This window comes from Mytilus californianus, unplaced genomic scaffold, assembly GCF_021869535.1.
Source record: "Mytilus californianus isolate M0D057914Y unplaced genomic scaffold, xbMytCali1.0.p SCAF_8, whole genome shotgun sequence".
Lineage (NCBI taxonomy): Eukaryota > Metazoa > Mollusca > Bivalvia > Mytilida > Mytilidae > Mytilus > Mytilus californianus.
This window is the reverse complement of record NW_026262734.1, coordinates 66024979-66046505: the sequence shown is the minus strand read 5'-3', so window position 1 is coordinate 66046505 and position 21527 is coordinate 66024979. Positions and strand designations below refer to the sequence as shown.

Here is a 21527-nt window from a genome sequence, read left to right as displayed (position 1 = left end):
GTCACCGGGTACCCGTCGTGTTGCTCATGTTATTACAAACCCGGTAATTAGTCTAATTCGGTAGGTCACATTCGTGAAAAGGGAACGGGATTGTAGTTACGACATAAGGAACATATCCGATATCATCTGTGAAACGGATATTCCATAACGGTCAACCAACTCGTGATGGTGTCCGTAAAATTTATGAAGGGATGATTTCAACTTCACCATTTTGAACTCTTGTTTTAATAGCTTCCTTGTGAGCAGCAACCCAGTATCAAGGAAATCATGATAGGAAATACAAGCCCGGGTTGTAGTGTTTAACCAATAATACACCAAGGAACAAACCAAAAATACACCAAGGAACAAAACAATAATACACCAAGGAACAGGGAGAGGGTAAACCACTGAAACTAGACGATTTCATGTGAACACCTTGATATTTTTTTTTGTGAAAAAGATTATCAAATAGGTTAATTATCCAAAGAACAATAAAATTGCAATGCTGATGTTTAATACATACATATACACAATAGACATAAAAACTGTACAATGTTCATAGAATTCCTCTTCTGGTTCGTCCGTTAAGTCTTTTCTGTATCTTTGAATAGTAATGTATTCTGCAAATATAACATATACAATATAAGGAATTACAAATATTTGTCTTCTACTGCATGTTTAACAGTTGCTACAGCTACACCAAAACCATTGCACCCAAAATATTTAACTATAAACAAGCATTACAGGACCTTGATTTAGAACAATACCTAAAAAACCCTCTGACATGTGACTGTTACCACTCGCCTTACAATTACGGCCCCTCTGGCCAAGTTATTACTGGGGATCTAAACATAATTCACAATGAAAATCTCCGAAAGGTGATTTCTCATGGTCCTAAGTTTAGAGAACCCCAACACATCAATTGGAACCATAACTTCAAAATAATTATGGATTCTATTGAGGACTACGCCAGAGCATGGGCTAAACGAGAAGAAGTTCAACTAGACACTTTGTCAGAATGGGTCAAAACAATCAGGTCTCTGATAAAACGTCGCATTCATAAGTTGAAAAACTGTGTGAATGATCGACCAAAGTCCGTTTTCAGAGACAAAGAGGCTGTGAAATGTCTATCTTCTCTTCAAGATAAGTATGTTGTTGTTCCTGCGGACAAAGCTTCAAATAATATTCTCTTTATATGTAAATCGTATTACTACGAGTGTCTTGTAAAAGAATTAGGAATAAATGAGCACTCAGGTAATCCCACATACAAAAACATATCATTTGACAAGGATGAGATTTTGGCGAATCATAAGTCCTTCATGGTTTCAATGAACATTGCATTGAACAACAAATCGGAGGACTTACCTTGTTTGTATTGGATACCTAAACTTCACAAAATTCCGTACAAACAACGGTACATTGCCGGTTTATCTGCATGTTCCACTAAAGAATTGTCCATTAAATTGACTAAAATTCTGTCCGCAGTGAAAGAGGGTCTTTAGACATACTGTGAAACTGTTTACTCGCGTAGTGGTATTAACCATATGTGGATTCTTAAAAACTCTAAAGAACTTCTGGATAATTTTAAATCTCGGTCTTTTTCTGAAATTAGTTCTATCAAAACTTTTGATTTTTCAACCTTGTATACCGCCATTCCCCATGTGAAATTGAAAAACCGTCTAAAAGAAATAATCCACAATGCTTTTCATCATAAAAATGGTAGCATACGCTATACATTTATTACTTTAAGATACCATAAGGCATATTTTGTTAATAGTGAACAAAAAGGTAAAACATGCTACACAGAGGAACAAGTGATCAGTATGCTGGAGTTTCTTATTGACAACATATTTGTTGAATTTGGAGGTAGACTTTTTCAACAAATTGTCGGCATTCCTATGGGAACAAACTGCGCGCCTCTCCTTGCCGACCTCTTCTTATTGTCATATGAATCGGAGTTCCTTCAGACACTTGTCAAAAACAAGAAGATCAAAGAATCCATGTTATTTAATTTCACTTTCAGATATATTGATGATGTTCTTTCCATTAACAATCCGAACCTTTCTGATTGGGTTCCATTAATATATCCACCAGAACTAGAAATTAAAGAAACAACAGACACGGTTTCCTCCGCCTCATTTTTAGACTTATACCTCGAATTTGACATACACAGTCATCTCAGTACCAGAATCTATGACAAACGAGACGATTTTAATTTTGAAATTATCAATTTCCCCCACCTTAGTAGCAATATACCAACTTCCCCTGCATATGGGATATACATTTCCCAACTTATTCGGTATTCAAGAGCTTGCAGCTCCTACTCAGACTTTGTAAAACGTCACCAGTGTCTGAGCAGAAAGTTGATGAACCAGGGGTATGTCAAAGAACGTCTCGTCCTTTTTCTAAAAAAGTTCATCGGAAGGTACCACGAATTTGTTGATAAATATTCCGTATCAACTTCACAAATAGTACACGATGGTCTTGAAGTATAGATTTTGCGTACTGACGTTGTTTATCATCTTAATAACGTGTTATAGTAATCTTTTATTTATCTTTATTAATATTACTTTTACTGTTAAGTCTGTTTTTTTGAGATATCCATTTGACGTGACTCTGTGCTTATGTATCCCGTCATACTTTGAACGACAAAATTATTTTATTTATTAATATTACTTTTACTGTTGAGTCTGTGTTTTGTGATATACATTTGACGTGACTCTGTACTTATGTATATCGTCATACTTTGTACCACACAATTATTTTATTTTATTTATTAATATTACTTTTACTGTTAAGTCTGTTTTTGTTATATCTATTTTACGTGACTCTGTATTTATGTATCCCCTCATACTTTGAACGACAAAATTATTTTATGTCTACCTGTGCGAATTTCAAACGCGCGATTTTACGCCAGTACTTAAAACCTTCCATCCTTTATGGGTGGATTTTACATAGATAAATAAAATCGTATAATATAAGCAAAATGAGGATGTTAAATTTGATATATGCCTTTTTGTGCTTCTTCGTTACATTTGTTTGCTTTTATAGTGATTAAGATGATAACACAATGTTGACTGCTGTACCCCTATTTTTGACTTTTTTACCTATTGTGTCTGTTTGTTTTGTTCACGCATCGTTGTCAATATAATGGAATTTGATGCGACTGTCATACAAGTGAGAGGTTTAGCTAGCTATAAAACCAGGTTCAATCCACCATTTTCTACATAAGAAAATGCCTGTACGAAGTCAGGAATATGACAGTTGTTATCCATTCGTTTGATGTGTTTTTTTTTTATTTTGCCATTTGATTGGGGACTTTCCTTTTTGAATTTTCCTCGGAGTTCAGTATTTTTGTGATTTTACTTTTTGCTAGATTATCTTGATTTTATAACTACGTCAAAAATTAATACAAATAGTACACAATGTAGTACAAAATTCTAAACATGCTCAAACAGTAACACTCAAATATACTTAAAGGAGTAGGTCCGGTAAGGGCCGATTTTGGCCTCAAATTTCAGGTTCATCCGATGAAAGATTTTGAACACTTTTTAAACAGTTAACTGTCTACTTCAGTCGATTCAATTATGTTATGTGAAAGATTTGAACTGGCTTAGTCATTTCAGACGCTCAAAGTCAAGCTGAAATATGAATAATCTATCAAATATGCCAAAATATGTCACTTTTCAGATGTTTTTTGTCAAAAATGAAAGTGGCCGCAATCGTGTTCACTCTCAACCTTTATATATGTTATGTATTATCATAAAATACAACTTATATTCAAATGTTAAGAATGAACACAAATGCGGCCACTTCCAATTAAGACGAAAACCGTCTAAAATTTACCTCAAATGCTTAAATTATGAACATTTCAGTAATTAAGCATGACTTAAGGGTGCTAGTACCCGATATATGTGCATTGTTTTTTCAAAAACAGCCAATATTTATGCAGCAGAAGTATTCTACTTTCCAATAAATAACTAAACGTTTACATTTCAACAATTTTGTAAAACTGCTATATTATGGGACCTAAAAGGGGTCTTACTGAACCTACTCCTTTGTAGAAACTCTTATTTCTCATTGTTAAAATCACACAATTTACCCAAAAAGAACCCTAACATAAAAAAACCAACTAACATTAGTGTAAAATATTGCAATTCGAAATATGATATAAGGATTCACACGTATCAAAACATGCAAATGAACAATCAAAAACTTACCTGTGTTTTCATATTCATCTTATTTAAGGGTTTTTCGTTTCTTCTGTAATATACGAAAATATATCATATGAAACTTATTTAATAATGTATGTTTAATCAGAATTCGTTTCAAGCCTAAAAAATAATATATCGTATTTTTCTATCACAATCAGTATTTAGACAAAAGGAATAAGCGTAAATATCCTGTAATCAGCTAACTATTGTACAAAAAAATAGGTACACAAATAAATTGTTGCTTTATTTGTACTTGTACAAATAAAGTCTACCGTTACTCAGATACCATATTGAGCAAACGATAATGTGTGTGACAGTCCATTTTGGGATCCTCTTCGCGGTCTGTCTTTAAACTAGGCCAACTTCTTTGAAATCTATAGTATTTAGATTTAATCTACTAAACTTTAAAGTGTCAGATGTAAACTGCAGGATAAAAACAATATACATATATAAATATATATATGCAAGTCTAAATTGAAAACAACGTTCAAACCTATGATTGCGTTGGATAAAAACCGCAATTTTTATACGTGTGCATGCAAAACAAATTTCTTGGTAGAGGGGTCTAAACATAACACAAACAACATTTTCCAAAAGACCAAATGAGTGAAAAAGTATATTTTGACAAAACGCATTTGACTAGCAGGTCGAACAACTGATGTTCTTAAATGCTGCTGACTGCCATTGGCGATTGCCAAATAAACGGATTACAAGATGTAAAAATTTAGATCTTATTATTAAATTATTACCAAATAAAAAACAATAAACTTGCAGAAAAGATGGTTTACCGCAAACATGAGGTGCAAAAAATTGTACACCATATCCGGATTTCGACAATTAATGTCTCTTCAGTGATGTTAGGAATCGAAACGGTATTTGGAAGGCCATATAATTTACCTCAATTTAGGATAGACTCTTGAATTTTGAAAGAGTCAAAATAGGATGAACGGATCATATAAACCCGAAGGCAAATATAATACAAGCCCAAACGAAAATATATAAACAAGTCTAAATAGAAAACAACGTTCAAACCTATGATTGCGTTGGATAAAAACCGCAATTTTTATACGTGTGCATGCAAAACAAATTGGTAGAGGGGTCTAAACACAGCACAAACAACATTTTCCAAAAGACCAAATGAGTGAAAAAGTATATTTTAACAAAACGCATTTGACTATATATATATATATATATATATGTACATTATCGGAAACATAAAAAGTAATTGTACTTGCTACGAAACAGTAGAAAAACTCGTACATATTTTCGACAATGTTCATATATATTATATATATTGTATATGAATAATATCATGTTCTTAAGAATGATGCTAATTGAGTACATACACATTACTACACCTAGATTATGACGATTAACTCTCAAGAGGATCTTACACGGAAAACGAGTGCATACACTTTACTACACCTAGATCATGACGATTCACTCTCAAGTATAATTCTTTTATAGTCGGGGTGGATCCAGGGTTTGAAGAAAAAGAGGAGGGGGTGTAATTGTCCGTTCAAGTAAAAATGAAGCCAAACTGATCGAAGCAAATTGTTAGATAATATTATACCAACAATTATATTTTTTTGCGATCAAATGGAGGGGACGTACAACCTATTCGACCCTTGAACTATGTCATTGAGATTATCTTTTGTTCATTTTTTGTTCATATTAATTTAACTATTTTAATTACTAGTTTTACACACACTGTACACCTGTTCGTTTATTTCTTCAAATGCAAGGACTATTTTGTATTTTATTCAATTCTTTCCACCTAAGAGTATTTGATAATTCTTTAGAACTACTTACTAACACCTTTGGCACATATCCTCGTGACCAGAGACTCTCTGATGGCTTGTAGTCCATCTAAGCTTTCTACTTCAAATACATTGGCTGGGTCGTTAGCAATGCGAGCCAATTCCGCAGGGTTTCTGTTAGGTCCGACTCCTACATGATAGATTTATAATAATAATAATAATAGTAATAATTATTATTATTATTATTATTATTATTATTATTATTATTATTATTATTATTAATATTCTATTCCTAGAAAGAGGGCGACAGAATACCAAAAAAATATTCAAACTTATAAGTCGAAAATAAGCTGACAACGCTATGGCAAAATAAGAAAAAGACCAAAAGACAAACAACAGTATACACAAAAAAGATAACTTAAGACTAAGTAACAGAAACTCCACCAAAACCTGTGATGGTCTCCGGTTCTCCGGAAGGGGAAACAGATTCGGCTCCACATGTGGCACTCGTCGTGTTACTCGTATAAGTGAAAATCCGGTGATAAGTCTTATTCGGTAGATCACATTCGAGAAAAAGGTGGGCAGGATTGTGGTTACGATTATTGGAACATATCAGTCGTCATCTATGAAACAGATATTCCGTACCGGTCAACCATCTCGTGATGTGTCCGTAAAATTTTCGAAGAGATATTTTCAACTTCACCACTTGGAACTCTTGGTGTAATAGCTTCCTAGTGATCAGCAACCGTTTATCAAGGAAATGATGATAGGAAATACAAGCCCTGGAATATCGTATCAACTGGGAGATATATACACCATATGCAGGCGCTTCTGTAATGTTGCTACATAGAAATGGAATGTTCACAATTGGGAAGCTGAAATCATCTCTTTTGTCGCAAAGTTTTGTTCTCAACCGATCCTCTGGAAGTAAGTCAAGAGAACAGAACAATGAATTAGAGCGCTCATATTTATCGGATATCAGTTCCGGTTTAATAAATAAAATTGAGAATGGAAACGGGGAATGCGTCAAAGGGACAACAACCCGACCAAAGAGTAGAAAACAGCCCGAAAGCCACCAACACAGGGAGAAAATCCCGCACCCGGATTAGTAAATAAATTTTTTTTCATCAAAATATTGAGTTTTTTCTGTGTCGTTGACTGCATTCTAGTTTCCATCGTCTATTTTTATCCTGATTTGATGTTGTCTCTCTTTTGTTAACATAGATAGTGTTTATCTTTAATCGGTTATTCTGACTGCACAGTCTATTTCTTTAACTGCAAATACTGTTTGGATACATATGTGTTACACTAATAATAATCTATTTTTCACATAGGTTTTTTCGCATACCTAATTTCGGATCAATTCATTTTGTGTTTACATAGTATATGTCGTCTCTAGAGAAAGTTATATCTCATTTTTTTAATGATAGAATTGAATCGTACTTGGTAGGCAAGCATTTGGGACGTATATTTACCTATAGCAAATAAGATGTAGTTTAGACTGTGAAGCTGTTTCAGTTCTAGCCTTGTTGCATAAGGATTTGTAGAGACACCATCTGTAATTATTACAGCGATTTGTGGAACATCTTCCCTAGAACCATATGCTTTATTTAGTCCTTCTGTCCTCAACATTCTTAATGCCTTATCTAAGTATGTATTGCCCCCTTTCCACTTTATCCTTGAAACGGCTGTTGCTACATCTTGCTTGTCTGTATAGTCTGTTAAATGGAATTGGATCTCGGGGTTGTTGCTAAATTTAAGAGCCCCAACCTGTGTTTCTGTAGGCGATACGTGAAGATAATCGATTACTTCGGTTACGAAATTTAACGTCTTGTTGAAATTTCCTTCTGTTCTTAAGCTCGAAGATTGGTCCAGTACAAAGAAAATGTCTGCCAATAGTTTCCCACACTCTTTAAAGAAATGCAGAATAAATTACGAATACAAGCCTAATATTGATATATGACTACTGGTATATATATATTTTGAATGAAAAATTCTGGTAATATGTAGCCCACATCAGTTCATTAAATGTTGGCTTTCATCTAATTCTGGTATATTTGTTTTTGTTTGTTTTTTTCTCTCTGTCGATTTATGTACCTGCTTTCTTTATTTTAAAACCTGCAATTTTAATCATATTTCGTGTGTTAATTTTTTAGATTTATCTTGTTCATATTAATAGTAGCATAGACGAATAAACAAATACATCTAGGACAGTTGCTGCTACCAGAATCTAATATCTAATTTTTGAATAAAATTGTGTTTATCTTTACATGTACATGTATTTCTTCAAGTTTGTTTGTACGATTTGATGCATAGAACGTACCAAAGAACTTTGAATCCCAACATTCTGTATAATTTGATAAAAAAGCAGTATAAATAATACTCAACTGATGCAAGATACTGGTTAGTTCTTACAAAATACATGTATATTTGATTTCTACATTTTTGCCGGCAATTACAAATGTTTTCATCGTTGTCACTATTGATGTTCAAATGGATAAAATTCAATATATGAAGATTCACAAATGTGTTTGATTAACTAATATGAAAAATTACATAACTTACTTGCATGAAAATTAAATTACCACTACTGCTGCCTCATTGACTGGGAATAGAGGGTTGGGAGGGATTCGGTGAAGAAAATACTGGCATGGCTGACTTGAACTTGAACTTTCTCTCGATCATCAAAGAACAAACTAATTAAATAAACAGCGACACACACACACACACACACACACTTAGAGTAAAGAGGTCATATATGGATTTCAAGGCTAGAATTCAGTGTTCCAGCATCTTTACTAATATTCCAACATCTTTATAACATATTTTTGAATCCCTACCTTCCAGCAAGAGACGAGGTGCTCTACTTTCCCATACCCCTGTATCCCTGCTAACGACATTAGCACATCGTACGAACGCATTTTGACTCTTTATTGTTTTTGTTAAAGTTTAGTTCAATATATGACACCCAGTTCTTTAAATACATCAAATTTATATGACTGTCCTCGTTTTTTATTGGGGCATTGTCAAGAGTTCGGTATAGTTGTGTGTATAGGTAAAACAGGCATGACAATCTTCCTACATCTTTTTTATATTAGTACCTGTTACGTTTATGTTATATAGACACCTACGTTTTACTATTGTATTGATATTGTGTCATAAATCAAACTTATTGGTTCAGTGTATGTTTACTTGTTTTTGTTTAAATAACTTTTTGATCGAGTTTAACCATTTCAATAGATATTTTATAGTGTGTCTTTTTATGTTGCAATGTTGCACTACTGTCTCAGGTTAGGGTGAAGGTTGGCGCCTGTTAAAACAATAAAACCCGCTGCATTTTTTCTGCAGTTGTCCTAAATCAGGAGCCTGTTGTTCAGTGGTTGTCGTTTGTTGGTGTGGTTCATAGGTGTTTCTCGTTTCTCGTTTTTTATATAGATTAGACCTTTGGTTTTCCTGTTTGAATTGTTTTACACTATCAATTTGGAGCCCTTTATAGCTTGCTGTTTGGTGTGAGCCAAGGCTCCATGTTGAAGGCCGTACTTTGACCTATAATTGTTACCTTCTTGTATATTGTGACTTGGATGGAGAGTTGTCTCATTGGCACTCATACCACATCTTCTTATTTATAATGAATAATTAATTATATTTTAATATCTTGAAATCGAAATATGACATCGATTCTTGTAGCAATTGTACTAATAAAATCCTTTGCATTTAAAGTAAGATGCAACTATGAAATGAATCAATAAGAAATAAGGTACTTACCTGGGTTTTTATTATCGGCTACAAAGATAATGAGTGTACAATAGTATACAATAAAGACTTAAAGTGTGGAAGAACACATTTAATTAAAGTAAAATTATTTCCAAACTTGTTTTTTTATTATATAACTCGCTTTACCAATAACATTTACAATGTCTCAATGTATATGTTCTGCTCAATGTTTAACACCAAACGGTGACATGTTGTTGTGGCTATCCTGTCATTTTGTCTTTGTTTGATAGATGTCTAATTGCCATTGACTTAGTTTCAAATATTGAATAGTTATGTTACTTGAATATTGAAGCCTTAATTGGTAAAGAATATGTAATACATCGTACCATTCTGATTATTACATACACAATTTCGGATGTTCAATTGGCCTCATCTCTACCTTTGTAAGACGATATAGCATGTAGCTCTTGTATTTGCTAGATAAAAATACCGTCCTGATCTATGTTTGAAGCCTTCATGCAAAAATCCTACACCAGAAAAATTTCACATTTGATACATAAATGAATGACCAATTGGTAACACTCAATCAGTTTTCGTCCATGGCCAATTTTAGAAAAAAAGTCTAGTTAAAATAATTTCATTCATTCTGCTCCGTTATATGTGGTTGTCGCTCGTGCACCAGCCACAAACAAATTTAAGGAGAAAATGAAACGATTTGATTTTAATCAAGTTGTTTTGTTTGCCTTCAATATTTGAACTTACGTGTTGTGGTAGGTGGGGGTGTTGGCGCCGGTGTAGTCTCTATTTCTGAAATATGACAACAAAGCATATGTAAGGAAGAAACATTTTCGAAAATCAGATTTAATGAAGTTACTCAAGTATCACTCTATCAAGTAATGACATTTGTTATTCGTAGTTAGAAATCATGTACATAGTTTTTGGTACTTTGTTAAAAATTCAGTGGTATATCAAAATGTCTACATTAGTCTGTCTTCATAGAAAATACATATGATATGAAATTTTGTAAAGAATATAACTCCGTGATATGCACTGACGGATAAGTGATAAAGACAGAACTTTGAGATCATTATTTCCTCCTATGTACGAAGCACAAGAGAAATATTATATAAAATGAAAATTGATATAGACATTTAGAATGTTTTCATCATGCAGATATGAAATCGAATACTGACCGATAAAAATACATATTTCTGTTATTGCTGTAATTAAGAGAGAATAACAAGATTTCTGTAACAAAATCACCACTTTTTTTAAATAGTAGGTGGTGAAAAAAGGTAAACTGTAAGATGAAACATAAAACCAATCGTTTGAAAGATAATGCAACATTGAACCATAGTCGTGACGTCAGCCTATTCATTTACCGTGGATTCTTTTTCTAGAATCAACGCTTTCTCAATATGTCGCTTAAATGGACTCAACATGTTGTATTCAATTGTTTCCTTTTTGTGCCTAATTTCATTAAGTTTGCATTGGCTAATTTACTGATTTCTGTTCACTTATGGAATTAATCTAAAAACTAACCTTTAATTTTTGTAATTTTTATATGCCTTCACTAGAAATTGAATCCCTCCTTGATATCTGTTATGTGTGACTGACATCTACACATTGACGAAACATCTCGGCTACCAATGGGTTGCAATTTAAATGTCTATTTTATATATATAAATGATCATATGATACACATCGGTACAACGGACACACAGGGCTTGTACCTTTATGTATACATAATAGACATTCGTATAGTATAAGTTGGTAGCCGCGAGGTTTACATGATTAAAATCAATGAGTTAAAAAGTATAGTTAAAGGTAGAGATTTGTCGGTTTAGGTTCGATTTGTTGTCCCTATTCTTTAGAGTTTCCGTTTTTCTTATTTTGTATGTTATTGTGGATATTTTTGTAATAAAAGCGAGTTTCCCCGTTTATTTTTGGATTATCATAGCTATTTCATATATTTGAAAAGAAAATGATTACATTCAATTTGTCCTTTTTTGTTTTATAAATATAGTATGCTTTCATCTGTTTTACTACATATCTTTACAAATGTTTATTCGCAAATCCCTATGCAAGTAATTCGTGATGTGCCTAGAATTAGGCTTTTTGCTAGAAATTTCGGTAGCCCGCCTGACACATTCCCCATTTCCATTTTCAATTTTATTATTATATATACTTAAAAATAAGTTCGAATATGTCTTATTTTGTAAATTATGGATGATATTCAGATGCCTGATAATTTAAAGACAGACGTGTTATGTTATATTTGTATTTCTCTAACCAATTAATTGTGAACTTAGATTTATGGATGCATCGTTGGAAATGATAACATGGTTATTTAAGCTCGCATCCAATACCTTCTAATTAAGAAAAGGTTTTAATTTTGAAAAGACATCAACACAATAGTTTAAGTTAGAGATACAAAGGATAATCGTTGATTCATGAACAACAAAGCATTCGCCCTCCGGGCTCGTGGTTTCTTTTTCAAGAATCAACGCTTATTCATTGTATCTATAATACTTAATCAAAAAGGTCACAAAATTAAAAAATAATATGCAGTTTTTTTTTTAAATCAGACGAATCTTGTAAAATGAGAGCTCTACAAAACAAAAGTATTATTTAGAATACTGATCTAGACGATACACATTTATTATGTATTTCCATATATTAACGCGGATGAATAGATGATGTGTAAGCATATCAAACTTTTTATCCCATATCCAAAACACCACTGTCCTTGTACGAACATCCACTACAAACCAGTTAAAGTCTGAAATGGCCTATATCTGTACTCGACTGTACTGATTTGTACTCGACCAGTCTGAATTGGTCTGAAATGTACTTGATATTACTCGACTGTAGTCTGAACCATACTTAACAGTCTGAACTTGTACTCGACCTTTACTCGACCAGTATTTAACCATTTTATACGTGTCTGAACCATACTCGACGTAGTCTTAACCATTCTCGACCAAGTCTGAACAATGCTCGAACTAGTCTGGACCATACTCGACCTAGTCTGAACCATACTCGACCAAGTCTCAACCAACCTAGATCTATTTTTTTGTATGCATCTATTGTATTTCATCAATTTAGGAACTGTTTCTAACAACAGCTATTTCCCTTTGCTAGAAAATTTGAACAACAGTTTGAAATCTAAAATGTATCTAATATAGCACTGAAACAAAAACTTCACAATAAACATAATATAATCATTAACAACATATTTATCAACACTTATACACACACACACATATATATAAGTACGTCTGAACCAGTGACAACTCTACGACAGATATCTGTTGTAGAGTTATCACTGGTTCAGACGTACTTATAATATAATTATTTCTGTGACTGCATCCTACATTAATTGGTAAGATCCTCTACGATAGATAATTCAGCTGATCTGTAATAGTCCATCTTCATGCCTTATATATCATGTACTGTGTTACGACGCTAGATAAAAACTGACGAGGAAAGGTAACACCCGGCCATCAGAAGCTTTATTTTTTATAGAGCCTAGGTGGTTGAGTGATCCAGCGCGCCGGGCATAGTGCAAGGCGATCTCAGTAGCATAATTTCGAATCCCGGTCAGGGAAGAACAAAAAATTTGCTTCCGCAAATTTACAGATCTAACATTGTTGGGCTGTTATTTAGACGAATTATGTATAATATAAAAAGTGGTCTAGCGCGTCGGGCATAGTGCAAGGCGATTTGGTGCCACGATATCTCAGTAGCATGAGTTCGAATCCCGGCCAGGGAAGAACAAAAGATTTGCGTCTGCAAATTTACAGATCTAACATTGTTGGGCTGTTATTTAGACGAATTAAATATATAATAATATGGCACCAAATCGCCTTACATAAAGATGTAAAAATCTGCATTTATATATCTTTACATCGTTGTGGCTGTTGTCATGTCAGTCAAAAAGAAAGTTATTTAAACAGTTAAAATTTAAAAAAAAAGTAGAGGTTATTTGGTCAAGTATGGTTCTGACTGGTCGAGTGATCATGAATAAATATGAAATAAGGAGATGTGGTGATTGCAAATGAGACATATTTCACCAAAGTTCGATTGAAGTAAATGTAAGCAATAATAGGTAGCCGTACGGTTTTCAACAATGAGAAAACCCATAACGTATAGTCAGCTATAAAAGGCCCCAGCATAAGAAATGTGAAAAAAATCAATAAAGAAAACTAACGACCTTATTTATAACCAAACAATTTACGGAAAACAAATATGACAGACAAGAACCAACGACAACCAACGACAACCACCGAACTACTGGCTCCTGACTTGGGAAATGCACATAAAGAATGTAGCGGGGTTAAACATGTTTGAAGACGCAACTCTCCCCTAACCTAGGAAAGTGGTATAACTGCACAACAAACTATAAAAAACAAAATACGAAAAAAAAAATATGAGAAACGGCAATAAACGATAACTACAAAATTACAGGACAGGCACATATAGAATTTGTCGGGGTAAAACAAGTTAGCTGGCGCCAAACCTTTCACCTAGACTGGGCCAAAAGTGTAACAGTACTACATAAGAACAAACTACAAAAATCAGTTCAAAAAGGTTTAACTCATCAGATCGAAACCAGCCGAAAAACAACTGACAAATGGCAGACCGGATGTGTCAGGGAATTCATACACCCTTCACAACAAAATAGAACACAAAGTACAGATCTGAGAGTAATCTCGGGTACTGACAGTTAGTTCAAAGCCAACAACAAATAATGAAAAATCATGTATCTAAGACGAAAAGACGTGTAATTTTCAAGTAGTACAATCGTTTATGAATCAATTGACTTTTCAACAGTCAAAGAGAATCTGTATGGGATAAAATAAATCTGGAAAATGTAAAAATTATTGTAGGTCCACCCAAAAAAATGTCGGCTTTTAAGTAGTCCACCTCATTTAAACGTTGAAATTATTTGAATGTGGCAGTCACTATCTAATCCTCCACTTTATTACAATTTTTGTATCTTCTTTTCATGTACGCCTTATGCTGTACAACATATTTTCGCCCAACCATAGGATTTTATATTTCTTGTGACAATGCCAAGTTCATCCTAATATTAATGTGTAATTCAGATATATTTCTGTCTTTTATTTATAATAATTAAAAAATCTATAAATATATATACGTTAATTTCAATTTCTTTCTATAAAATGTATTTACTTACCAACACATGCACGTTTTAACAACATTTGTTTAACTTTATCCGAATCTAACTCTGAAAAACCTGTCACTTGGATGGTGAATCTTTCATCTGGATCACTGGAAATTCCATTGAGCTCGTCGGCATTGACCCCCCTCCCAACTCCAATGGCAAATATATAAGCTCCTCTATCTTTAATTCTTGCTGCTTCAATTTGGGTCTGTTTTTTTCCTTGGCTTCCAGAAAATCTATCATAACTGCCAGGATTTGTAACTCCGTCTGTCAAAATAACAACAACATCTACTACGTCTGGTCTTTCTCCATTACCAGGTGCGAAAATGTGTTCATGTGTATGTTCTAAAGCAAGATATGTCCTGGTTGCACCACCCTTAGAATGCTTAATACCATTGATAGCAGTAAGTACATCTTTCTTGGTTGTGTAGTCATTAAATCCAAATTGAGGGAACAGATAATTACTGAAAGATACCGCAGCAACCCGTGTCTTGTCTGAACCGACATCCAGGAAGTCGACGATGTCATTTACAAATTGTATTTGTTTCTGGAAGTCGTTAATTGATATACTTCTGGAGGAGTCAATCACAAAAGCAAGGTCGATCCTGGTCTTACAAAATGGTGCTCGTTTGTACCTGCCTGATGCCATTCCATTTGAAACTATGATTTAAAAATCATGAAAGGAATCAGAATAAAACAGATATAAACATAAACATCGTATAATAAAACACAAATAATATACTAGTAAATTGCGTGCGCACCAATCAGGTACGCTCGTGACTAAATTTTTGAAAAGCTAAACATATGTAAGGTATGGGATCATACAAAACACAAGGACTTTAATAAAACAGCCAAAACCTTTGTAGATTAACTTTCCTGAGTTTAAGCACAATCCCATGATTTTATGAACTAGTAATTAAGAAACGATGAAAAAAAGACAGATTAAAACGCCTATAACCAAACTTATTCTCAGGTAGAATTAGAAATCTTATTAAGGTCCTTTTTAATTATATCGCTCTTCAAATATTAAAGTATAAATATATCTTTGGCTTTCTAATAATTTTTGAGGTTACGCGTTCCGGTTGGAGCTTGTATCTATATAAACTTCGGACGCATACAATCTATGAAGTGATTTTTTCATCGTGTAATATCATTGGACGATACCGTGCTGATGGACTATTAATCCCCGATGGTATCATTAGCTCAACAGTCAGCGCTTTGGTACTGACATGATTCATAACACCATATTTCGTAAGTGTTATTTTCATTTATAAGGAAAACTTTGCTGATATCAAAGCACTGCCTCCTAAGTTGATTAAACAAACAAATAGCAATACTGTCACTTGAGATTGATAGTAAAAAGTAAAATGAACTGGTTTAAGGATGCACTTAGGTGAAATTGAAAAAAAATCTAGCATTTAAAATTGAAACTTTAAGTCAGAAGAGCATTAGTTAAGGAACAAAACAAGCTAAAAATATTGAAAGTTTATGGAGCTCTTTTCTAGGTATTTATTTTTTGGAAAATGGCGGAAAAAGACTGACTCGACTGATGCAATAAGGTATAAGTAAATGAAAGTTAGCTTTACCATTCAAAATATGAATTATGATGTCTATAAATTAAAACTAATCTTATCGTAATGATTAGATACATTAAAACAAATCTAAAATTTAGCTTAAAGAAAATTGAAGATAACACTTTATAAGTCTGTGGAGTTCGAAGCGCTTTTCTAGACTTGCCATTATCAGGAATGCTCATACCCAAAACATGATTGTATTCAAAACATTCATTATTGTTTGCAAATACTTCCGGGTGTAAATGACCTTCTTCACTGAACCTTTGGTATTTTTGCATTGATATATCCTTACCAAATTCCTTAATTCCTTAAGAAATAAAAAGTTCATGTGCGATGACTAATACTAAATGCATTTTGTCAACCTATATATTGATCGTTTTTGCACCAAGCTTTCTGTTGCGTAAGTGCTTAATTTATCTGACATTTGCAATAACGGCTGACTACAGATGCATTTTGAATTCTCCCCTACAACATTGTACAACGTTGTGTTATTAAAATATAAGTATATCGGCGAGACAAAAAAAAAAGGCATAATTAAGCAACATATTCTAAAATTGCATCGAGCGTGGAATTATATTTCTCCACGCTAGAGAATTCAATTTTTTCAATTTAAAACGTAAAGCTAAAATACTTTCTTGCCGAGGGAGAAGAAATATCGTATATATGACGATATGCAGACAAAATTTCTCTTTCTTTTTCATTATATTTATTGACCTAAAAGAGCAAGTTCATTCTATGTGATTTCATCAGACATTATCACTTTTTCCCATGACGTCAATATAGCTATACTAAAGGAAAGCAATAATTTTGATTAACGTAAGAATCATACGTCAAAATAAAAATTAAACAACCTTTCGGGTAAGAGTATAAATTGGCTAACAATTAGAGAAACCACACATACAATGACTGTACTTTTGTACTCACCGCTAATAAGAAGTACCTAGAAAACAATGAAAACAAATTTAATTAAAGTGCCATATAAAAAAATCATTATTCAGTTTGCATTTTGCAAGTTGTATCTATGTTTCAAAATTCGATCTACATTAACAAAAGAATCATAAACGTCTATCAAATAGAAAAAAAACCCAAAAAAACCCCATAAGTTAGAGAAATTAGACATGACTTGAATTTTTATACTAAGCTTGATATGTCTTAGTGTAGAACTGATGTATGACGACAAAGGTATATGAGTACTCATCACTCACACAGTAGAAACATCAATATGAACATCTATATACATATACAAATGAATTCAAAATCTTTCAATTCTTTTTTTCTTCAATTTTTTGCATATGTGCAGTAATCCTGATGGCGGAGACTGCCATGTTGGTTATTTTCATGTAATTACGTATCTACGTTTGATTAACTCATACGTTCTTTTACCAATTCGTACTATGACACCCTAATACCAACAATTTAGATCATAAAGAAACTCACCAAAGATACTCGCTTATTCCGTATACACTAAACATGTGTTTAGTTTTAATTAGACTCATCAGTGTTTTCCATTCGTTTGATGTGTTTGAGCTTTTTATTTTGCCATTTGATAAGGGAATTTCCGTTTTGAATTTTCCTTGGAGTTCGGTATATTACTTTTTTTTAAATATAAATAGTTGGAATCCCAAATGCAAAGTTATAGAGCATTGAGAACAAAATATTCAAACAAGTTGTACTAAATTAATAGGCATATAATATTCCGCAATTTTGTCATGGAAATATCAGCGATTTCGTACACATTTACAAAAAGACCCCCCTGACATTATTGTGGTTAAAATAAAGGGATAGGACCAATGTCATCTCATTTAATTTCTCCGACAGAATATATATTTAAATGAGTTTGTATCTTTACTTTTTTTCATCCTAATACAGTGTCATGATGGAAAAAAAGGTGTATTAGGGAAGTAGATCTGATCACTGATACCTCTGATACAACCTTTTTTCAAAAATGTATTGTAAGCATCTAGATAAAACGGATTATTAAAATTCTGTTTCATACAAATGCTAGAAACAAACATTGACGAAACGGACAATAACGAACCCATACTTGATTCAAGAGTAATCTCTTTGAAACGAGGTCTTCTTTGAAAAAAAGCTGTTTGAGTTAATCTTAAAAAACTTTCCTGGTGTTTGTTTTTGGATCGGTATTAAATCATAGATTTTTGAATTACATTCTTTTAAAAATGTACTTTTCTGATAAAACAAAACCGTTATCATAAGATTGGAATAAGATTAACAAAAATATCAAAATATGTTACGTCTTCAACGAAAAAAAAAACACTGCACATTGAAAAATATCAAATAACAGGCATATAAGTACAAAACGATATACAAAGTCAAAATACAAATACTAAGTAAAAATAGAATCGAAAAACACATGTCTTGCGGTGAAACAAAACTGTCTTTTGATTTGTATCTACCTTTAGAGCATTCTACATTTCATGTTTTCTTTTTATTTATATATTTCATAAAATCAATTTAACTACCTTTTTTGTCAAATAAATATATTACTTGAAATCTATGTAAAAAAGCACTCGACAAATCATAAACATGTACTTACAAAGGATAGCAGCACAAAATGTAAAACTTCCATATTTCGCAAAATCCTCGGGAACGTTGCTTTGTACGCCCTAAAACAGCTCTTTTATATCATAACTTTCACAACAATTAAGATTAATTTCCCGTTCATTTGCATAAATCCAGTTTAATTTATTTGAAATTTAGTGATAAGATAGTTTAGTAGGCAGTGGGAAATTTCATCAGTCGTTTAGCCGATATACAAAACTCAATTGTCCAATTATGTTGGAAACATATTATATAACAACAACATAATCACATAATTGCTTTTTTTAAAATGAAAAAGTAAGTAAAAGTGATTATTCTGAAGTATAATAATGACATCATAATATTCTATCAACCTTAAAATTGTCTTTTTATTTAGGAAAAGTATAGGTATAAAGTAAACATTATTCTGATAAGAAAGTCCAAACCATTTTAAATACTGGAAGGAAACCATATAAGTACCATCACACTACGCTTCTTATCAAATGGGTTCTAATCTAAAATATACTCTTTTCAGGGAATGACCCTCTCAGAACTCAGTGATCAGACACTGTTATGATCTGTTTAAATATATCGACTTGATATATAGTGATAAATTAGTCAAATAAGTAGTTCTAAAAATAATAAGATAGAATATTATATTGATATATCAAATAATTGAAATATATCAGTCGATAAATCCCAAATGTTTTATTTTAATTATAACATGTATAAATGGAGGTTTGGAAAATCACTTAATGAAAAGCTGTCACTTTTTGGAAAACGTTACTGCAGTCCAATCTTTTTGTGTTTACCTCGGTTGTTTCGAAAACTCAGATCAGTCGATTTTTCAATAAATTTGAACCTGATTGTGTCGAACACTGTTACTTCGAAATCTCGATTAACTCGATAACATTTAATGTCTCGAAGAAAGATATGTACACTTATTATCTACGATTTGTCTACATGTAATTTTGCAGTAGAAGAAAAGTTAAAAAGAAAAGAATATATTCAAAGTTAAAAAAAAACTGAGACATTTATTCAAATTGTATGTTTTGTGGTGCTTTAAAAGAAGTTTCCTAATTAAAATAATATGTCAATCAATTCTTTTGTATAACAATCCGAATCGGATATGCATTGTTTGTCGACACCTTTGATAATTTGATAATTTGATAAATCTGATAGTTATGTTTGTATAACACTATTTACCTGGCTGTAATTATGGAAAAAATTCAAACACCCAGCAAAAAAACTTTCATCTAAGGGCAAGAATACTCATTTTATAATTAATGGATAAAAGTAATGTAATACGATTCAGACTAGATTTTGACGGATAGCGATGAACAATTGAATTGAATGCATACATAGCCAAATATGTTTTGCTCATTCAGCAATTTTGTAACTTATATTGACTTGGAAAAAAACACGTTTTTAACAATAACATACCAGATAACAATACAATGAACAAGTTTATAATTTAAAATAAAGAAACTCGAGACCTCGGAATACTAGAATCTTGAATTTGTCAAACGGTTATATCATATCCCATTCGACTAATTCATATCGAGGTTGAGTTGAGTATGTGATTGGCAATTTATTTGCTTTATTAGTTTCGGCAGACAAATATATCAATAGGACATCGGCATGTCGATTGTAACAAAGTTTATGCTTCTGTTAGTTAATATTTTGTAATTGCATGGGTTGGAGTTGGATATTAATTCATACATGAGCTTCAAACTAATTTTCCAAGGTTTATATGATGGAGCATCGCGATTTTGTTTTCGTTAAAAAATCGCCAAATGATACAAACATCCCAAATATATGATATTATATCTCACCAAAGTATGTGTAATTCAATAATCAATTGGATATATTCTAAAGTTTTATATTATTGTATAATTTATATTTGTTTTTAGACTTAAACTTAAAACTTATGATTAAGGTGGTACATAAAAATCGTGTGATGCTGTTCTTATATTTATTTACAGAATTGAATTGAATATTATCAAAAAAGTTTGATAATAATTTGAAAGTGTGGAACATTTGTGTTCTTTTTGTCGTTCAGTTGCTGTGCCATTGATTGCTCATATTACAATTTAATAAGCAGATTGTATGTCACTTGCTAACGATTCACTTTGTGTCATCGCTTCTATTCTTTTAAGGTGTGGTGATAATCTTAATTGAAACAACTCTTTAAATCAGTAAAACGTTTTTAATAGGCGCGGTCTCTTTCATGGGTGAACCAAAAGAAACTCCCACTTACGATTGGATTTTGTAATGTCTCTTATCTTTAACTGTAAAATATTTTCACTTTTGCCAATTTACTTCTGTTATTTTCAGCAATAAATGCTTTGCCCATATTTTACTCATTTCAATCTATATTTCACTTTTAAATGCTAAAAGCAAATGAAATTAACCCAATGAAGTGAAGTAACTTTTAATTTAGGGATGTAGATTCTTCTTTCCTTGGAGAATACAATGTCATATAATTTTAATGATAGAATATGTATATAGAATAAGAAAATGAAGAACACATGAGAAATAAAACTGTAAAAGT

The 21527-nt window shown here is 32.3% G+C and overlaps 1 protein-coding gene across 1 annotated transcript; it reads right to left on the bottom strand.

Moving 5' to 3' along the window:
* Positions 1-471: 471 nt before the first annotated feature.
* LOC127711738 (collagen alpha-1(XII) chain-like) lies at positions 472-19186 on the bottom strand. The gene is made up of 9 exons (XM_052217851.1): positions 18990-19186; positions 17357-17372; positions 14871-15518; positions 10430-10474; positions 9719-9736; positions 7429-7863; positions 6006-6143; positions 4200-4242; positions 472-599 (listed from the first exon to the last, which is right to left on the bottom strand). The coding sequence occupies exons 1-8, from the start codon at positions 19020-19022 to the stop codon at positions 4223-4225; spliced, it is 1353 nt and encodes a 450-aa protein (XP_052073811.1). The 5' UTR covers positions 19023-19186; the 3' UTR covers positions 472-599; positions 4200-4222.
* Positions 19187-21527: the final 2341 nt, after the last annotated feature.